General features: G+C 41.6%; 2 protein-coding genes across 2 annotated transcripts; one reads left to right on the top strand and one right to left on the bottom strand.

The window, feature by feature from the left end:
• Positions 1-943: 943 nt before the first annotated feature.
• On the bottom strand, positions 944-4324 carry LOC148396270 (uncharacterized). Its single transcript, XM_088378416.1, is given in 4 exon segments — positions 944-979; positions 981-1058; positions 3868-4221; positions 4304-4324. Coding segments are annotated over 4 exon segments (489 nt in total).
• A 1687-nt stretch (positions 4325-6011) lies between these two features.
• elapor2a (endosome-lysosome associated apoptosis and autophagy regulator family member 2a) lies at positions 6012-16867 on the top strand. The gene is made up of 22 exons (XM_088379367.1): positions 6012-6315; positions 8431-8551; positions 9244-9433; positions 9618-9765; positions 10291-10380; positions 10473-10578; positions 10667-10819; positions 11039-11127; positions 11203-11383; positions 11472-11600; positions 11865-11955; positions 12035-12137; positions 12217-12354; positions 12746-13009; positions 13188-13361; positions 13842-14028; positions 14108-14204; positions 14473-14574; positions 14651-14777; positions 15492-15670; positions 15990-16161; positions 16377-16867. The coding sequence occupies exons 1-22, from the start codon at positions 6181-6183 to the stop codon at positions 16443-16445; spliced, it is 3045 nt and encodes a 1014-aa protein (XP_088235493.1). The 5' UTR covers positions 6012-6180; the 3' UTR covers positions 16446-16867.
• Positions 16868-19478: the final 2611 nt, after the last annotated feature.

Raw genomic sequence — 19478 nt, 5'->3', positions numbered from 1 at the left:
CATGTCGAGCTTCCAATCACATCTGCGTATATCATTTTTATTAGTCACATGCAGTTGACGCATAAAATGCTGACTATTCTTGCTGCATTTCATTCAGAGTTTCTATGACTCACATCCAGATGGTAAATCCCGCTGCCAATTCTTTCTGCCTTTTTTCCATCAAATATAACGCTCCTGATCATTATTGGGGTCTTTGATTCATATTGACAACCACTTTCACAGAGGTACTCATGCACAGCGGTCAGATAGTAAAATAATTCAGCATTTTCTTCCTCCCATTTGTTCACATTTAAAGCTTTGTTTATCGTGCATGTAGTTTATTGTGCAAAGACAATGTCGCGGACAATTATTGCTGCTATTTGTTTGGACTCACATTATCTTATAATGCTCTCGCTGCTGATTTCAATTGATTGCTGGGGAGAATATCATAATTAGATGATTTTATTTTCTTCATTCTTCATTTTCTTATCCTTGTGTGCTATATCTACTGGCCCATACAAAACCAGTAGAAAACTAATAACGGCTTATTGTATTGCATTTTATTGTTTCTGCAGGTTGTTTTTGCAGGAATTACTAACCCCCAACAGACAAACTCATTTATTGCTATCAAAAGAGGCCATGAAACAAAAGACAACAACAAGAGGCTGCCAGCAGCTGGGGCAAGCGTGTCTTTGTTTGGCGCCATCCCGTCGGTTTGCTTTAATATCCATTTTGCACGCATGGCCACACATTGTCAATCACATTATTATGAATACGCCACTTAACGCCATGGATTAAGCGCACACTTGTCATGGAAACTGCCAGCTCAACTCGCATGCAAGAGAGGTCACCAGTGTGTCACCCTGTTATTTCCTCTTGAATACTTTCCCCTTCACGTCAAATCGAAGTTGTTTTTCCATCAGCAAAGGAACATCACGCCGGGGACTTTTTTTTCCAGCTCATATCAGAGCCGAGGGAGGCAAAAGAGCAAATGGGAGGAAGTTGGTTTTGTTTTCCATACCTGATAACGGCCCATCCTCTGTCTCTCCTCTGTCGGCTGTCCTGGCAGATGCCGTTTCCTGGAATGGAGTGTGTGTGGGAAGAAAGGTTAAAGGGGATCAAAGTCAGTCACCACAAAGGCATTGCAGCAGAGGTGACAAATTAGTGACATGTATGTAGTATTTCTATTTGTAGTAAAATAATATTTGAACATTTGTACCAAATCAACAGCTGTGTCATCATTCGGGAATAATTGGAATCAAGTCATTAGCGTAAAAATTGTTGGTGATGGAAAGAGATAAGTAAGAATAAGTGAATGATCCAAAGCATACTGCATCATGGGGCAAACACACTTGAGGTGGTGCTGTTAAAAGGCTTTCTGAAGGCAAGGAAATTGATTATTCACATACTCTACAACACATTCATCAGTTGAGCCATCCTTTCCATTTATGCCTCCATCCACCCACATCTCTGTCTGTCAACATCCATCGATCATTCATCCAGTCATTCCTCAATCCATTCACGGATTGATTGATCCATCCATCCATCCATCCATCCATCCATTGATCCATCCATTGATCATTCATCCAGTCAATCTTCAATCCATTCATGGATTCATTGATCCATCCATCCATCCATCCATCCATCCATCCATCCATCCATCCATCCATCCATCCATCCATCCATCCATCCATCCATCCATCCATCCATCCATCCATCCATCCATCCATCCATCCATCCATCCATCCATCCATCCATCCATCCATCCATTGATCATTCATCCAGACATTATTCAATCCATTCATGGATTCATTGATCCATCCATCCATCCATTGATCCATCCATTGATCATTCATCCAGCCATTCCTCCATCCATTCATGGGTTCATTGATCCATCCACCAATTCATCCATCCGTCCATCCATCATCCATTCATGGATTTATCGATTGATCCATCCATCTATATGTCCGTCCATTCTGGCTGACTTTTGGCATATAAGTCAGATCACACTGAGGTATTGGAACCATTACACTACCGGTGGTCACATGATTTATTTCAAATACATTGCGATGAAATCATGACAAACTCACACACACACGCACGCACTCACACACACGCACGTACGCACGCACGCACGCACACACAGACACACACACACACACATAGCGGTTAGGGGTGTATGGCAATAAACCCACTTCAAGTGGTTTTGCATGAGAACACTATGTTTTGATATAAATGTTCTACTGGGGAAGGATCATGTTCTTCTATGCACTCAAAAAACAACACTGCTGTTTGCTTAATACCCGTGCTTTGTAATGGTTTATTATCCCGTGTCTGTGTGTATATGTGCACACGCATGCATGTATGTGTAAGCGCACGCATGTAAGTCACACCAAAGAATGGTGTTATCATATCAGACATTCTTGTGTGAACCTTATCTTTGCAACTACTGCATAGACAAAGAATTCAGATTACAGGTTTAGCCATTGCATGCGCACGGCGGTTATCATATGAAAGGTTAGTGATAAATGCTCAGTTTGCACAACGCTATTAGCACACACACACACACACACACACACACACACACACACACACACACACACACACACACACACACACACACACACACACACACACACACACACACACACACACACACACACACACACACACACACACACACGGAATTTTAAACCTTTGAGATCAATGCTGCAATTGTTCAAGATATGGAATATAACATGAGATTATTGAAGTGAATGGCAAACGCCAACCATACATCACCTTTTCTGTCATGTTTGCAGTTTCCACCCTATGGTGGTGCTTATTTAACCGTGTCGCTAGATGACAAAGCATTATTATTCTGGTGTTTGTTCAGGAAATCAGGAAATTGTCTCTTCCAGCCAATCAAGAGAGGAAAGGATTGTTCATAATGAAGTCACTGCTTACAATTGGTAGACCATAGGATTTATTCAGAGTTAGCTTGCAAACGCTCCCGTGTCCCCTGTCCGCCATATTGCCTGAACATCCACTGATGATTAAGCCAAAAATCTTCAAATTTCAGCCCCGTGTTTGACACTAATTTTGTTCAATAAAATTTAGCGACTTAGCACAAATCACATTTTCTTTTCGTTCACTACTGTGAGCTATCCTCCCATTCAGCATAATTTCCAGGATTCCCACTCAAAAACGCACACCTCTTCCTCCACTCTCATCATTTGCAATTTCTCTCTGTTGCTCAGGATTATTGATCGTCCCCTGTGGATATAGCTTATGGTACATGTGACATCCCTCCCTGCATGTAGGGACATGTGCATTGATTAGGAAACGTCATCTGAACACAGTGACCCCGAAGTGTGAGTGGCTGTGTGGGTATAATTTTACACCCTGCATTTGAAAACAGACACTTTCTTCTCCTTACTCAAAATAAGGTATGTACTTTAGCACATTTCAGAGTCTATACTTTTTTTGTACTTTAACCAGTTTTTTTTTTCTTTTACACAAGTCTTCTTGAATACAGAGTACTTTTACCCCCTCTGTTGAGATGGACAAGAAACTCAGCTAGTGCATTACATCATTTGGTTTATGATGCCCCCTTGTGGACGTACAAGGCACACATATGTTTGTTGAATTTAAAACGCTATTGCAGTTTTTCTATGAACCCCAAGGCCTTCGAACTAAAGGACTATAAAAACTGCGGTTTACATTGTGAATATAACATTCTTCCCCGTTTTTTGTTTCCCTTTGCATGTGTAGAGTGTGTACTCCGATATCTTGTATTATTCATGCATGTTAGTATTTTCGATGTTTAAAAGAAAAATCACGCGTAATAGATGACAAACGGTGACGTCACCACAGAAGGAATCATAAAGAGGGCAGTTTACTTTTTACCTTGGGGTGTCTCACAATAATGGAGGGTCTGGGGATATGAGTACAAAATTCATCATCATTGCCTTCTGAGCTGGAGGGAAGGCAAAGGCCATCTTTGTCCTGAGGGTTACACGTTGAGTTAGTTCCGTTAGTTTCTCGTTTGGAGAAAGAGCCAATGGTCCCTTGAGATTTCTGCTGAGGTGAATCGGCATCTGGCTGAGACGTCACCGGGTCCAGCTCGTGTGTTCGACATGCTGCAGATTCTGGAGCAAGAGCTGGCTCGCTGTTGGAGTCGGAGGGGTAGCCGAAACAATGGCTTAGGGACGGGCAAGGAAGTCCATGCATGATGGGAGACAGATGCTAGATCCAGTGGACCTAGGTTGTTTCTAATATAGCCAGTAGCTCATCTGTAAATGAAATAAAATTTCAAATGTAAATGGTGCATTGTTTCACTTGCCTGACTTGAATGCAGACACATTGGCAACCAGTCCAGCGAGTCTGTCTCGGCCTTTCGCCCAATGTCAGGTGTGTGATTGGTGGTTAGATGCAAAATAATTCGTAAAGTGGTTCACTTGCCTGACTTCAGGACTTGACCAGGATCTAGCTGCCCACAACCCGTGACAGGATAATCACTAAATATTGGTCTGTTAATCCAGAACGGTCCTCGAGTGCCGATGAAATCTTTCTCCCAGGCAGTTGTCCACTTGTCCCTTAGCAGATTTGCCATTTGTAGGAGTACCCAGATACCACCTCGTCCATCACTAAGTTATCATCCTCTCAGTTTGTTAGGAAAATTCCCAACCACCAGTACGCATATAAGAATCCCTCGTCCTACAGCTTGTTGTGTCCTCTTATGATCTTGGTGTGTGTGCTTTCCTTTAAAAGTCTCCTATTACTCCATCAGGTAGTTCCTGGTCTGTTTAGAAAGAGCAGCAAGGCCACGTGGTTCCACACATGGAGGGGAGCACTCCGATTACTGTCCGATTTGATAACAAGCTTATCCTGCACTTGGACAGCGCTAATAAATGATTCATCTGACCGCAGAGTGGCGCAAAGAAAAGCGTAGAGGTTATCATAAGGTTACAGATGGTTGAATACGGAGGCGGATGACGGCGCTCTGGTTACAGGAGGACAAGGTAAGTGATAGGCAGAAAGAGAAAGGAGAAGAGCAATAGAGCTTCACTCGCCCAAGTACTGAGTGTAGCCTTTCAATGACAGACACACACAAGGTCATGTATTGTATGAAGGGGACGCACTCATATTGATGTGATGAGACAACTGTGCTGGGAGATGCTGCATGACACTCAGTTGAAATGCAAAATATAAAGATAAGATTGACATTATGCATATTATAATATACTATAAAGCATGTCAAAGCAATCAGCAGTTAACCGTACAAGCGTGCTTTGTGGAAATGAAATCAGATTTAATTTGTTCTTTTTGTTGTGCTAAGGACTAAAATCTGTGTGTTCCCGCAATCAAGTTTTGATATAATACAATTCCTCACCTATTACTCCTTCTGCTTATGCTACTTTTATTACTAATATTACTCCTCGTAGTTCTAACTAATTCTTTTACAAAAAACTCCCCTCCTCCTCATGCTGATAATAACGCACTTTGACCCTCATCAGCATCGGATAATTGAGGAATTGTCTGACATCTGGTGGTCAACATGAATATTGCAATGATAATATCATCCCCGCCACCCCCTAAATGAGGACACGAATCGTCTGTCACGATATTTACTCAGGGTTGACTTTTGACTTTTGTTTAGATTATAACGAAAAGAGTGTTGTTTTTTAGAGAGCATATTGTCCTTTTTTATTTGTCATTTATCGCGGTAGGATAATTGTTTTTTTCCTTGATCAACGTCACTGAAGCGTCATTCCACTGTGGTTAACCACACACTGAAGTGAGAGATTGCAGAAAAACCGGTAATACGCTAAAGTACGTAGGTAATTTGCCTTCAAAATAATACACAATGGGTTTCTAACAAGAAACATAGGAGGTTTACAGGCACTCTAGGACTTTAAAATGCCTAAGAATATTTACATAATACAATAAAACAAACAAAATTGGTGCAATTGGTCTAAAACTACGTATGAAAGCAATAATTGTTTTATTTTGGAAATCCATACTCGGATGTTCTATTTTTTATTCTTTACCTTTACAGACGCGGAGGTCCGCGGGAGAGCGCTGTCCGAGGATAATCGCAGGTGGCAAGCCTGACAAATTGGCGACGACAGAAACATGCGTTTGATTGCTGTTTAACAACGAAATAACAATTACATTTACCTCAGTGATTCATCGCTCTCGCTCCTTGGATGCTCAACAATGCGCTCGCCGGCTCGGTTCGTCGCCAGCTGGGCTCTCACCATCTACAACATCCAACATCTCCCCGCCGTCGTCCTCCTCTTCCTCTGTTGCACGCTGACGATGATTGACGGGGCCGAGCGGCCCTGCACGGAGGTGAGCGATCCGCACCGAATTCACGCCGATTTATGTTCCATTCTTGCTTATTCCCTATTCACCTATTCCCACCTTGCATTGCCGGTTGGGCACTGATTGGGCTGCGTGTGGCGTTCATTGTCTCCTGATGGAAAAAGGGGGCATATTTCCGGTTTCTTGAGAAGTCTTCAAATCGATCAGAGGTTTAAAGACTTTTTGTCAAGGGTCACTTTGACACTGTGGTATTTTGACTTACAACATGAATTCTTACTTGTATCTCAAGTTCGTCATAGAAATCCCATCACCCCCCCAAAATCCAAACAAACCCAAACAATATCTGTTGAGGCAAAATAATAATAATAATAATTGTAATAATAATAATAAATTGTAGTGACAGTATTTAGCACGATTAAACTAATCTGAAAAGAAATGCTATATTGTTGATTATAGAAATGTTTAAACAGCTACAGTAGGAAGTCAGGAAGTCAACAATTTCTCAGGATTTTTGCAGCAACAGAATCACATCTCCATGTTCAGAACTAAAATAAGAAAGATCTGTGCTGAGGAATGTAAAGAAAGTAGTGCAAAAATAATTTTCTGCTATTGCATTTTTGAAAATCTAGAAAAGCTTGATATAAAACCAGTGAGTTTAGAAACTAAACAGGCAAACAAGGGCCATGTGGATTGTTTTGGTATATGCCGCAGACTGATAATGAACAAACAGCAAGGGCTGCAAATGGCCCCTCGGTCCAATTTTGGACACCCCTGTCAGAACATGACTCATGAGTGCTTCCTCGCTCCAGTGTGTTGAACTTGGGCCACTGTGTGCTTATCAGTTTCCTGCATGGACTGTTTTTTTCCCGTCCAACTGCTCTGGATCAGTTCGACACCTCCTCAGAAAAGCACACTTGTGTCATACTGGTCCCTGAGATAGAGGGGCTACATTCCTGAAAGCAATCACTGCCTACTACAGTTTGGCAATTATGACCTTAAAATGAATTAGATATTACCCCTGACTTCAATGAAAAGCAAAAGACCAATCAAAACCTAATCGTTAGGGTAGTTTTTGAGCTTTCTTCCGTGTTTTAAGTAATGCACATTTGGCCTTGTTTACGGAACAATTCGGTAATTTAATTGTCTTTGGTTGCAATGTTCTTCCAAGCATACTCGGCAGGGGATGTTTTCCTCATTGCAAAACGTCGCTAATTAAAACAAATTACAAAAGATGGAGGAAACCTAACCGTAAATTAGGTCTCTTGTTTTCTGCCTCGCTATAAGCGTAAATGGTCCATGTTAGTGGAAACATGCTTTGATTATTCATGTTGTTTTTAGATAAAGGGTTATTTTAGTTAGGTCAAATTAGTATTATGCAAATACAGTCAAAAAAATTACTCTATTTGAAAACACAAATTCAACTCCATTCTAAAAAAAATTCAACCTTAATTTTGAAAATGCAACTTTTTACCTAAACAATATATGACAAGGTATTTCCCCCCATTTTCAATGTGACCAAAATTTTTCTCATACAGATTAAAAACAATGACACTGCAAAAACATCTAAAGCGATTGTTGCCAGAGACGTGAAGGTGGAATGTTGTGCTTCCAGACAAAAAAAAAAAGGAGTGGTAATTACTTGTCACATGAGCTCGCCTCAGTGGAAGCAAAGTGGAAACGCTTTGAGCTTGTTAACGCAGTTGCTTCATCTTTTATTGTTCATTAAACCAAACAGTTTCACTCTGATAAAGGGGGGGGGGAGGAGGGAAGGAAAGTTGTCCTTAGTGCATGACAAACATGACACACTTTTAAAAAACTACTGGTAACAAACACATTACTGTATCATTTCAGTTGAAGTGCGTGTGCTTTTGGAACAATATTTTCCAATAATCGACGTGATAGAAAATCGGTGCATTCAGAACAAGATGACAAATTTGTGTTGATGAAACTTAAATGGTTAAATGGCCCTACGATGCATTGTTTAATTGAATTTAAGTCCACCTACCTGTATTCCTTGAAAAGGTGTAAGACCAAATATTTTGATTGGGACTTCACACCGCTAATATTGATATTTGATGCTGGTTTTAAGTATTTGGGCTCTGTTTTTGTCTCAATTTGTGGTGCTTTCATTTTTTTTTGCAGGAGGACTACTATTTTGAGTACACAGAGTGCCACAGTTCGGGTTCTCGGTGGCGGGCGGCCATCCCGCACAACCCTGGGGCCTGCGTCGGCCTGCCTGATCCAGTGCGCGGCACTGATTGCAGTAAGTCACTGGCATGTTTTGTTGTGCTTCCATCATACGAGTTGACACCTCCTTATCGTCAGCCTGGAATTTTTCAAAACTCATCCCGAACGAATCTGTTTGGAGTGTCTTCCAATCCAAAGGCCAATGAACGCAAAACTAAAGAGGAGCTGCACTGCTCATAGACAGATTTCAAAAAGGAATGTGTCAATTTATTATTAACATATCTACTAATTGTCGATTCATTTGCAATTAAAGTCCGAAATATAGGAGAAGAAACGTGTCTAGGTTTTAGTCAGTTGCAATAGTACAGAATAGTTGTCCATTAAAATCAGAAAATTATTAGTTTAATTTCAAGGTTTATCTTATCAATTCATCCATCTATCGAGGTAGCTAGCTAGCTATCCTAATCTGTCACTTTTTCAGGCTACTTTAGGCCCATAATAACGCCATTACTTCATAAGATAATTAACACAGTGATTTGAGCGATGTTGGAAATGATGAAGTCTTGTAGGTCAAATAAGCGGAACGGTAAGCAGGAAATAAAGGTTGTTAAACAGCTCACTTATGTGGTGAGACAAGTTGTGAGACATGCCTGCTAACAGGTTTGGCCTGTGCTGCACGAGCATTCTTGCCCTTTTGCCACCCAGCACTACGTATGATGCCGTGGTGAAAAGTTCTAGTTGTCATCCAACAATGTTGTGTGTTTGTAGCCTTTTCGTGCAAAGCTGGCGAGTTTCTGGAGATGTCAACCCAAGAGTGCACCCGCTGCGCGGCAGGAAGCTACTCTCTGGGCAGCGGCATCCGCTTTGACGAGTGGGAATCCATGCCGGCGGGATTCAGTAGCCTAGTTACCCCCCTGGAAAACGGCGCCCACCAAGACAGAGACCTCATGTGCAATAGGTGTCGCAAACACACATTATATTTGCCTCCGCTTGAATGACTCATGAACTGTATCGGAAATTGCACACATGTATAAATGCATTTCCTGTATGTTTTATTCATGCATGTAATTTGATCTGTGCCATTTATAATCCAATGAGAATTTGTTTATGTGACCCTTTTGCTATTTCTTCATCTTCTCCAGCTCTTCTTGGGTGCCTCAGGGAAGCTATCTGGCATCCAACCGGGACGAGTGCACAGTCTCGCTGGTTTACTCGGTCCACTTGAAGAAGCAGGGATCCGTCACGTTTGAGTATCAGTACCCAGACAACAACTTGCTCTTTGAGTTCTTTGTACGTAGAAAAGACACACACTTGGTTGGGTGCTTTTGGATTTTTATGAAAGACCGATTGGCCAGCTCGTTTTCATCAATTTAAGCAGCTATTGTATTTGCAAATCAAACAACACTGATTTGTTCTTTTTATATTATGAATATTAAATAACTTGATCGATTTAAAAAAAGAAAAAAAATCATTTCTACACAGTACACAGGATTTTTTAAAATCTTTTTCTGTTTTCTATAATACACTACTGGATGTATCAACACATGATAAAAAAAAATCATTTCAAATCTATATGCTGTTTATGTCTGCATGTTAATAATCTTATTGCAGTATTTATGATAAAGTAACAAGTTGAAACAATAATTCTAAAAATGTCAAATGTGTACGTATGGTTAGTATTTATATTTTATTTATAATAACCTATTATCAAATAAACTTTAATAAACTTTAAATAAACTTTGCAGTGAAGTATTCAGTGTAGTCATCAGTTGAGGTGAAAGTTAATTGAGTGTAATTGTGTTGAATGGATTGCAGATCCAGAATGATCAGTGTCAAGAGATGGATCAGGACACAGAAACTAAATGGCTTAAGATCACCAGCCAAGGAGAATGGGCCACCCACACGGTAAATTCAAAAGAACGTTAAACTTGCACCGATATAGAACTTTTAAAATTTTGCCCTAATTGTGACTTTTTTTTGGTCACCATGTTCACCAGGTGAACCTCAAGTCTGGCACCAACATCATGTACTGGAGGACTGGTGCCATCACGGTGAGCACCAAAGCAGCGAAACCTGTCCTCCTGAAAAACGTCCAAATAGAAGGTTTGTCTTATCTCTATTTTTTCTCTTGGAATCGTTACTCCAGCGGGTATTCATCTGTTCCCTTGGGACATTTTCCTCCTCTCTCCAGGTGTGGCCTACACATCCGAGTGTTTCCCCTGTAAGCCGGGCACTTTCAATCGAGTGCCAGGCTCCTCCACGTGTGAACCCTGCCCTCGGGACACTTTCTCGGGCCACGGGGCGAGCTCCTGCTCCCCCTGCGACAGGGCCACTCAATATGCAGGTGGACACATACACTCTCATGGGCACACAGGGTCTGATTTACTATGGTGGAAATTTTAGTGTGCATACAGATGTAGAAGCTGATCTACCAATCTGGCTCATTTGGGATTGAGTCTGTCAAAACGCACTAAATCGCAGTGTAGTTCTGTTTTGCTCAATCTGGGACGGGGAGACCTGAGACATATAGCTGATTTTGCTTTGATGTTGTATTATTTTGCAGATGAGGGATCCGGACAATGTAAGAACAGACCTCCATGTTCCAAGAAAGACTTCTTCAACATTCACACTGCGTGCGACAAAGATGGAAAGGTATGGAAACCTGGTGACTCTTAACCAATCACCTTCTGGAAATGCTTGCGCATTAAATTTCCTTTGTAACTGCAGACACAGGTGCTATATAAGTGGATCCAGCCAAAGGTCTGCCTGGAGAACGTGACTGGAGCCGAGGGGCTGCCCCCTGGTGGCGAGCGAGAAGCTTGCCCTCCTTGCAACCCTGGTTTTTATAACAACGACACGTCGGTCTGCTTGCCCTGTCCTGCTGGGTCCTACTCGGACGGAATGAAACGTACCAAGCCGTCTCATTGTTGCTTTTGTTTAGTCATTGGGCCTCCTTCACTTTTTGTTCATCTGTTCTCTTTTGTGTCCCTCCCCAGCATGTCAGCAGTGCCCGGCGGGCACCGAGCCCACCCTGGGCTTTGAGTACAAGTGGTGGAACGTTCTTCCTGCTAACATGAAGACATCTTGCTTCAATGTGGGGAACTCCAAGTGTGACGGCATGAACGGTGAAAACAATAGAAAATGCAAAAATGCTAGCAGAGTGGAAATGCTAGGGAGAGTGGAATTTTACTTCATTTTTAGAATATATTTTATAACAAAAAGTCGTTTTCCTTCACCATAACAGGAAGGGTTATTATAGCATGCATGGCTTTTTTTGACGTTCTGACGATGTACAATAGAAATATGAAAAGAACGGTTTACGGTATTGTATAAACTGATTTTCATCATAAATTTTGCCAAATATCTCATTGTGCCTTCCCATCTTCTAGGCTGGGAGGTGGCCCGCGATCACATCCGGAGCGGTGCGGGAAGTTCGGATAATGACTACCTCATCCTCAGCATTCATATTCCCGGCTTCAAGTGAGCATGTCTCTCTTGTCACTCCTTGTGTCGCGTCTCTGCTCGTCATGACTCTTTTTCTTTGTCCGACTTCCCTCAGGCTTCCGACGTCCTTATCCAGTCACTCTGGCACAGAGTTTGGCCGGATTACGTTTGAGTTTGAGACTGTGTGCACCGCTGACTGTGAATTCTACTTTATGATGGTGAGGGGGAACTCCTGTCAGTATAGTGCCAACATTTGCTTTCATACAGTGTTGACTAGTTTATTGTGTATTTTTGAAGGATGTGAACCGCAAGAGCACCACTGTGGTTGAGTCTTGGGAGAGCAGCAAAACAAGACAGTCTTATACACACATCATGACCAAAAATGCCTCGGTCTCCTACACATGGGCCTTCCAGAGGACCAACCAGCCCACGGGTGTAAGTTATGACATGACTTTTAAAAGTTCACTTAAACTCGACGGTTGTATATCTGGCTCAAAAATCTGCCTGCATTGTTTACTTGGGATTTCAGGGGCAACCTGTTTGGGCAGTAAACCAGCTGAGACTATTTAAAATGCTTGGTCATCATAGTATTTAAAAACCTTCTCATGTGGCTACAATACCATATCAAGTAAATGTTGAATTGCCTTTTGCAATTCATTTAAAAGTGTTGACATTGCTACTACCATACTATTTTCATTCATTTCATTTTCGTATTTACTGTATTTATTTTTCATCTATTTAGAACCTTATTCTGAAATTGCTGTCAATTTGCTTTTTAGCACCCTGAGTCCTTCATGTACACATGTGTGCATTGTTCCTTGCGTAGGTCCGTCATTATGTGAACGACGTGGCACGCATCTACTCCATCGTGGTCAGCAACGCGGTGGACGGGGTGTCGTCCGAGTGTCGCGCTTGTGCCCTCAGTGAGCAGCCGTCCAGCTCGGCGTGTGTTCCGTGCCCGCCCGGTCACTACATCGATCCGCAAAGCAGCCACTGCAACGAGTGCCCTCCCGACACCTACCTGCTCCCTCAGGCCACGCCGGGACCGGACGCCTGCAAGCCTTGCGGACCGGGCAGCCAGAGCAGCAAGGTTGGTTCGGAAGATTGTTGTCGCTTCACGCAAAGATTTAATTCACACATCTGGTCACACATCGAGAAATGTATGTTTTTGCACAAATCTTTCCCTTCACGCAATCACATATCGGTGACCAAAACTCCTCCATGTTTGTCATTTACTTATGTACTTTATGCTTCACATTGTGCTCCAGGACCACCACTTATGCTACAGCGACTGTCACTTCACACACACGGACGGCAATGTCACCATGACCTTTGACTTCAGCCCGCTGGGCTCGGTGGGAACGCTGATGAACGGGCCAAGCTTCACCTCCAAGGGAACCAAATACTTCCACCTGTTCAATATCAGCTTGTGTGGAGGACAGGTGAGAGCACACAACAGCGGATACATGTCCTTCTTATTAAAAAAAAAACAAGGACAAAAAAATCTTTATGGCTTGTTATATTTTTTTAGAGAGCTCTTTATGTGGCCCTAAAAGTATTTTTGACTGTGCAACATTGGTGGCAGTAAACAATTTTTCTAGGATTTCAGTTTTCAAAAATATAAAACGTTCACACCAGTGAATGGGCTATTATTAGTGATGTGCTAGTACTGTATCTTGCAGCCTTGTTTCATGGTATCATTACCAGGATAAGCTGCCCTTTTGTGACTGTTTTATGATCAGGAAATAGAAATCAGAAATGAGTAGAATATTGTCATTATGTGTGTAATTTCAAGGAGGGAAATTTTATTTATCAAACATACTAGTGGTATTGGTGTTTAGTATTGCTTGTACTGGTATCGGTCTGGATAAAGTGCACTTGAACTTGCCTACTTAATATCCTCTATGCACTCCCCTCTCAAGGATCATCTGGCCTTGTGCAAAGACAACGTGACCGACCTATCTGTCAGCGATTCTCAGAGCGAACACAGCGACGGTAGCAACGCTGTTAAGACCTTCATCTGCCAATCAACAATAATACCAGCCAGTGGACGAGGCTTCAACACAGCACTCACCTCGCAGTCCATTAACCTGGCTGACACTTTCCTCGGTGAGCAGCTGAGTACACGATGTACGCAACCGTGGCTGTCCGTGATGAACATGCTAAAACTTGATGTCACTTTGAACAGGCGCAACGGTCGAGAGTACATATGCTGGTGTTAAGGCACGACCGGAGCTGTTCCCCCACTCCTCCGGGAAAGTGCCAGATGTCAACTTTTATTTCCGGTAAGCCTTTAAAAAAATCATTTTAACATGTATGCATTATTGAAATTTCACTTGATAATAAATTTGGGTTTTTTGTTAGCCAATCATCAAATATCTTGAAAGTAGAGAAAAAGCTTAAAATAATCATTACATAAATTTCCTGTTTTCTTGATTGCTTTTGGAAATATGTGCTATATCATGGTGAAAGGATCGCTCTTGTTTTTTGTGGTGCACCTAATGCACTAGCTGGAACGTTCATTCAAAAGTGCTTGCCGTATTTGTTGCCAAGGTCTTTGGAGCCCACCTCGTCTTGCGAGTCGGGTCGCAGCACAGTGGTGTCAGTGCGCTGCAATCCCTTAAAAAGCACCAAAGGAGAACTCTCCGTGCCCAGGTAAGCGCAGCACCATTATGGTTCAATGAACCAGGTTCCTATTAATACGCTCGCTCACGCCTCACATCTTTTGCAGTACATGTCCCGCGGGAACGTGTGACGGCTGCACCTTTCATTTCCTGTGGGAGAGCTCCGGGGCATGTCCCACGTGCAGCCAGAACGACTACCACCGCATAGAGGGAGCCTGCAAGGCGGGACAAATGGTTTGTGGAGTCTCTCAAGTTTGAGATTTTCTTTCCATTATTTTTACACTACATACATCCATTTTTATAGCGCCTGTCCTCATTGTGACATGTTGGTCAGAAAACACTAGGTGTAGAAAATTATAGTGCACTTTACAAACTAATTTTAAGGCTCACTGCTCCTCTCTCCTGCGGTGTTGATGCAGAGTACGGCCTTTGTTATGGAGGCATCCAGAGCCACAGCTCAGGGTTTTGATGAGGCAAGCAGCTACGACTGGCCAGACAGTAAAACCGTGAATTGTATTTCCACTCGTGGAGGCATCACCAAGCCACTGTGCTTAGTCTTTTGCTTTGACATGATTTTCAGGTAGGAGATGTAAATTAGACCAATTGCGAAATCACAAATTGAGAAAATTCAGAAAGACTCGCTTAAAAACAAAACTTGGGAAATGGGCAGCTCACAAATGTTTCACATGGTTGTGTAATTTGATGCATGTTATCTTTTCATACCAAATGAAATTTGACAGTGCTGTTTTTCTTATTAAAAACCTATTACATTAACACTTTGATTTATTTTATGGGACTGGAACACATTTATAACATTCCCTAGTAGTTGATTTGGGTTTGAGGTTGTTTTTTTTTATACACAAGCAAATCAATTAAAGAGGCTTTTTGTTTTCATTATGTTTGTAGATCAAGGGACAAACTTGATGAGCTTGATGCGTTTCTTTGCAGGATCTGCTCTACGTGTGGACGGAGCCTAAGGTTTGCATGGGAGGCGTGAGCTTGCCCGACAAGGAGACGCTGCCGTGCGAAGGGATGGACCTCTGGGTGCAGCTCTGCGCCGGATTGGGCGCCTTCCTCACTGTGCTGCTCGTCTCGCTCACCTGCTACTTCTGGAAAAAGAACAAGCGGTACGCTATCTGGTTGTCTGTCTGTCTATTTTATCTAGCTTATGTACGTGTACTATTTACAGTTTGTGTGTCTAAGTAGTTGAAATACTCACTGTAAATGTCAATCTGCAACCCTCATTTGGTACCTACATACGTAAAGCTCTTATTGTGCAATGTTGATGTATTTAAAGAAAACTAACAAATTAACTAAAATGAAAACATTTGTATTAATGATGATAAAAAAATTGTATTTCACATAAACGTATTGCACATACTGGTTGATGCACTGTACCTGTACCTGTTTGCCTATTGATTCATATATGTGTCATCTGTGCTGCAGGTTGGAGTATAAGTACTCGCGCTTGGTCATGTCCGCTAACAGCAAGGAGTGCGACATGCCAGGCGCTGACAGCTGCGCCGTCATGGAGGGTGAGAATGAGGGCGACATGGACGATGAGGTGGTCTACTCCAAACCCTCGCTGCTTGGAAAACTCAAAGCCATAGCGTCCAAGGTGAGTTACATTCTTGTAAGAAGATAGTGTTATTCAGGTTTTTGGGTGAAATTTTAGAATCTAAATGCAATATAAGCTTTGCAGGCGAACATGATTGACGTTCTCTAAACTTTTCATGTCCAACTGTTGAACCTGATGGACTTCAAAATCCATAATATAGCAGGAGAACACCGTACTATTTTATAGTAAACTGATTTTATTTTATTTTTTTTCAGAAAAATGGGGAAAACTATGAAAACATGCAGCTAAACTCATCTCATTCTAAAGGCTTGGTGTGGAGTTAAAGCAAAGAGAAACGAAAAGGGAGAGACCCTCAGGAGATTGTCCACTGGTGAAGACCCCTTTAAAACAATCACCCACCTCTATAAGCTTTTTTGGGCACGCACATTCTTTCACACACATGCATACATACACACATAACCACATACATATGCACACAGTGGCCTTCAAGTGGATACAAGTGGGTAAGAGCTCAGGGTAAACTGGGGAGCTATACAGAGCTATGATTTTCTTTGTTTTGGTTATGTTAGCTACAAGGTTGGGATTTTCTGTGTTTACCCCTCCCCCTCCTACTTTCCTCACAAAAGCATCTGTGGCCACTTGTCATCTGTGTATTATTTTTGTTTCGCTCCAATTGTTGTACAGCGAGGTGGACGCCGAGGTCCCGTACGTCAAATAAATTATGACTTATTTATGTAAAAGTGGACCCCAGTTGGTTGCTCTTTATTTTTCGGGGGGAGGATTGGACCATTCAATAATTAAAAAGAAGTTCATTTTTGTGATAAAGCATTTAAGTTTTAAGGTGTAGTTTGACAAATAAAGAAAATGTGGTGTGGTAAATGTTTTATGGAATTCAGTTCCATTTTTAAAATGAAAACTATTATTTTTTTACCAAACTGTGTAGAATTCATGAATTATACTGCATTTAAATAACTGGGGCGGGGGGGACAAACACTAGATAATAGATAATTTTTCCAAACGTTTCTACAGAATAGTTTGTGGAATTAAACATGATCAAATTGATAGAAATTTATAAGAGAAACAAAATGTGTTTTTTAAATACATTTTAATAGCTAGAAATTAAAATGTATTGTTAAAAACATACTGCATGTAAATATTTTTAGCTAGTGATTTACATATTCAAATATTGGACTGTGCTTGAATATTTTTTTTAACCATTTAAAAATATCACTTAAATAAAATTAAAGTCAGGTACAAAATGAAGAGCTCTGCATTTCTTCAAGCATGCTCAGATTAGGTTTTGTCAGAATACAACTTTTAAAATTGATTAAAAATAGAAACAAAATAAATTATACAGATGTATATTATATGATACAAAACACACTTGGATTTGTTTAGTCTTATCAATTACACAATTTACAAAAAATTGCACATAAATGACTAATCCTGATGAGGTTTGTGTCATTCACTAAATACCACTATGAAAGTTATAATAATTTATATAATATAATGATATCCTTATTGATTTTCAAATCCATATTTGGCCTGTTCCCAGACAAACATTTATGCAATTACTTCATTTTCCAACAGAGGTCGCTCTGGACACAGAAAATCAGCCTCTTTGCTCAACCCTGCAACACAGGAATCGATTAGGTGAAAAGTGGGACCCCTGTCATTCGTGGGAGATAGGGCCCGTCTGGCCTGCGAATAGGGAAAATCCACGTATGTTGAATGTCCATCATAAACGTGTTGATAAAAACAAAATAGATTCAACTATATGTGTGTGCACGCGTGAGGGGCTACCACAATACATGCTTTGATGGGTGGTGATCAGAGGTCAGAGGAGGCAAGGGAGGCCACGCCTCCTCTGCCATCATGAAAAGGGGAAAAACAAATTCAATTGTCTTTATTATAAAGTCATTTTCCTTTTAATTTTAGTAGTTTTGTATCATTTTGAACCAAAATCGCTGAATTTTTATAGTTATTTTGAAACCAAAGACGATTCGCTCGGAGATGCCAACTTCCTGCCTTGCCTCCTCTGAGGATTGCGTAATCACACGGCTGCCTATGTTGACAGGTTTGACAGCTAAACTTCTAAAAAGTTACTGCCTTATTTTTTTCCTTGTTGAGAGAAGCGAGTGACACACAGATCAAATAGCCAATCAGGAGGTAGGGGTGAGGGCGGGTGTGGCACTTTTCACTTTCACTTAAGCTTTTTCCCTAATGAAGTGGCCTGTGATTAGGTACACCTCATGGACACTTCAATAGGTACACTACATGAGGTAAAAAAAAAAAAAGAGAAAAGAATAAATAAATAATTAAATAAGAAAGTGTAGCGAACGATTCGGTGAACAATTCTTTTTAACAAATCTTTTGAGTGAACCAATCCTTAAGATTCACGTAACTGGACTGCACATCATTGGTACAAAAGAGTACAGACAGCCAGCAGTAGACAGATTAGAATAGCCGACTGGTTAGTGACATGAGTTCTTGCTCGGTAAAACCCGGTTCGATCCCAGGTTTGGGCATATACCTAAATGAGCTTTTAGAATTGGAACCACACTTTGTTTGCATACACATATGCAAACAAATTCAAGTATTTATGTGGAAATACATAGGGTGGCTCCACCCCCAAGTGAAAAGTGCCACATCCGCCCTCACCCCCACTTTCTGATTGGCTGGTTGATCTGTGATGTCACTTGGACACTCCATTAGGTACACTGCCATTTTCAAGTGTACCGGATAACAGGCCACTTTATTAGGGAAATATCATGGTCAAAGGTCACAGGTGTCAAGCTCTAGTCCTCGGGGCCGCATTCCAACATGTTTTCCAGGATTCCCTCGTTCAGTGCACCTGCGTGAAAAGTTTTAGCTACTGCAGAACGTGAAAATGACCAAAATCGTTTCACGCAGGTGCGTTTAACGAGGGTAACTTGGAAAACATTTTGGAACGCGGCCCTGAGGACTAGAGCTTGACACCTGTGACCTTTGACCATGATATTTCCCTAATAAAGTGGCCTGTTATTAGGTACACTTGAAAATGGCGGTATACCTAATGGAGTGTCCATGTGATTCCCTCGTTAAGTGCACCTGCGTGAAAAGTTTCAGCTTCTGCAGAACGTGAAAAGACCAAAAACTTTTCACGCAGGTGCGCTTAACGAGGGTAACTTGGAAAACATATTGGAACGCGGCCCCTCGAGAACTGGAGGTCGACACCCCTGGTTTAAGAGAAACGTGTCACACCTGCCCTCACCCCCACTTTCTGATTGGCTGTTTGATCTGTGACGTGACTCAGACACCCCATTAGGTACACCGCCATTTTTAGGTGTTCCTAACAACAGGCCAATTCATTAGGG

This window comes from Syngnathus floridae, chromosome 6 (assembly GCF_059516105.1).
Source record: "Syngnathus floridae isolate MCC-2025c chromosome 6, RoL_Sflo_1.0, whole genome shotgun sequence".
Taxonomy (NCBI): domain Eukaryota; kingdom Metazoa; phylum Chordata; class Actinopteri; order Syngnathiformes; family Syngnathidae; genus Syngnathus; species Syngnathus floridae.
This window is presented reverse-complemented; position numbering and strand designations above follow the sequence as displayed.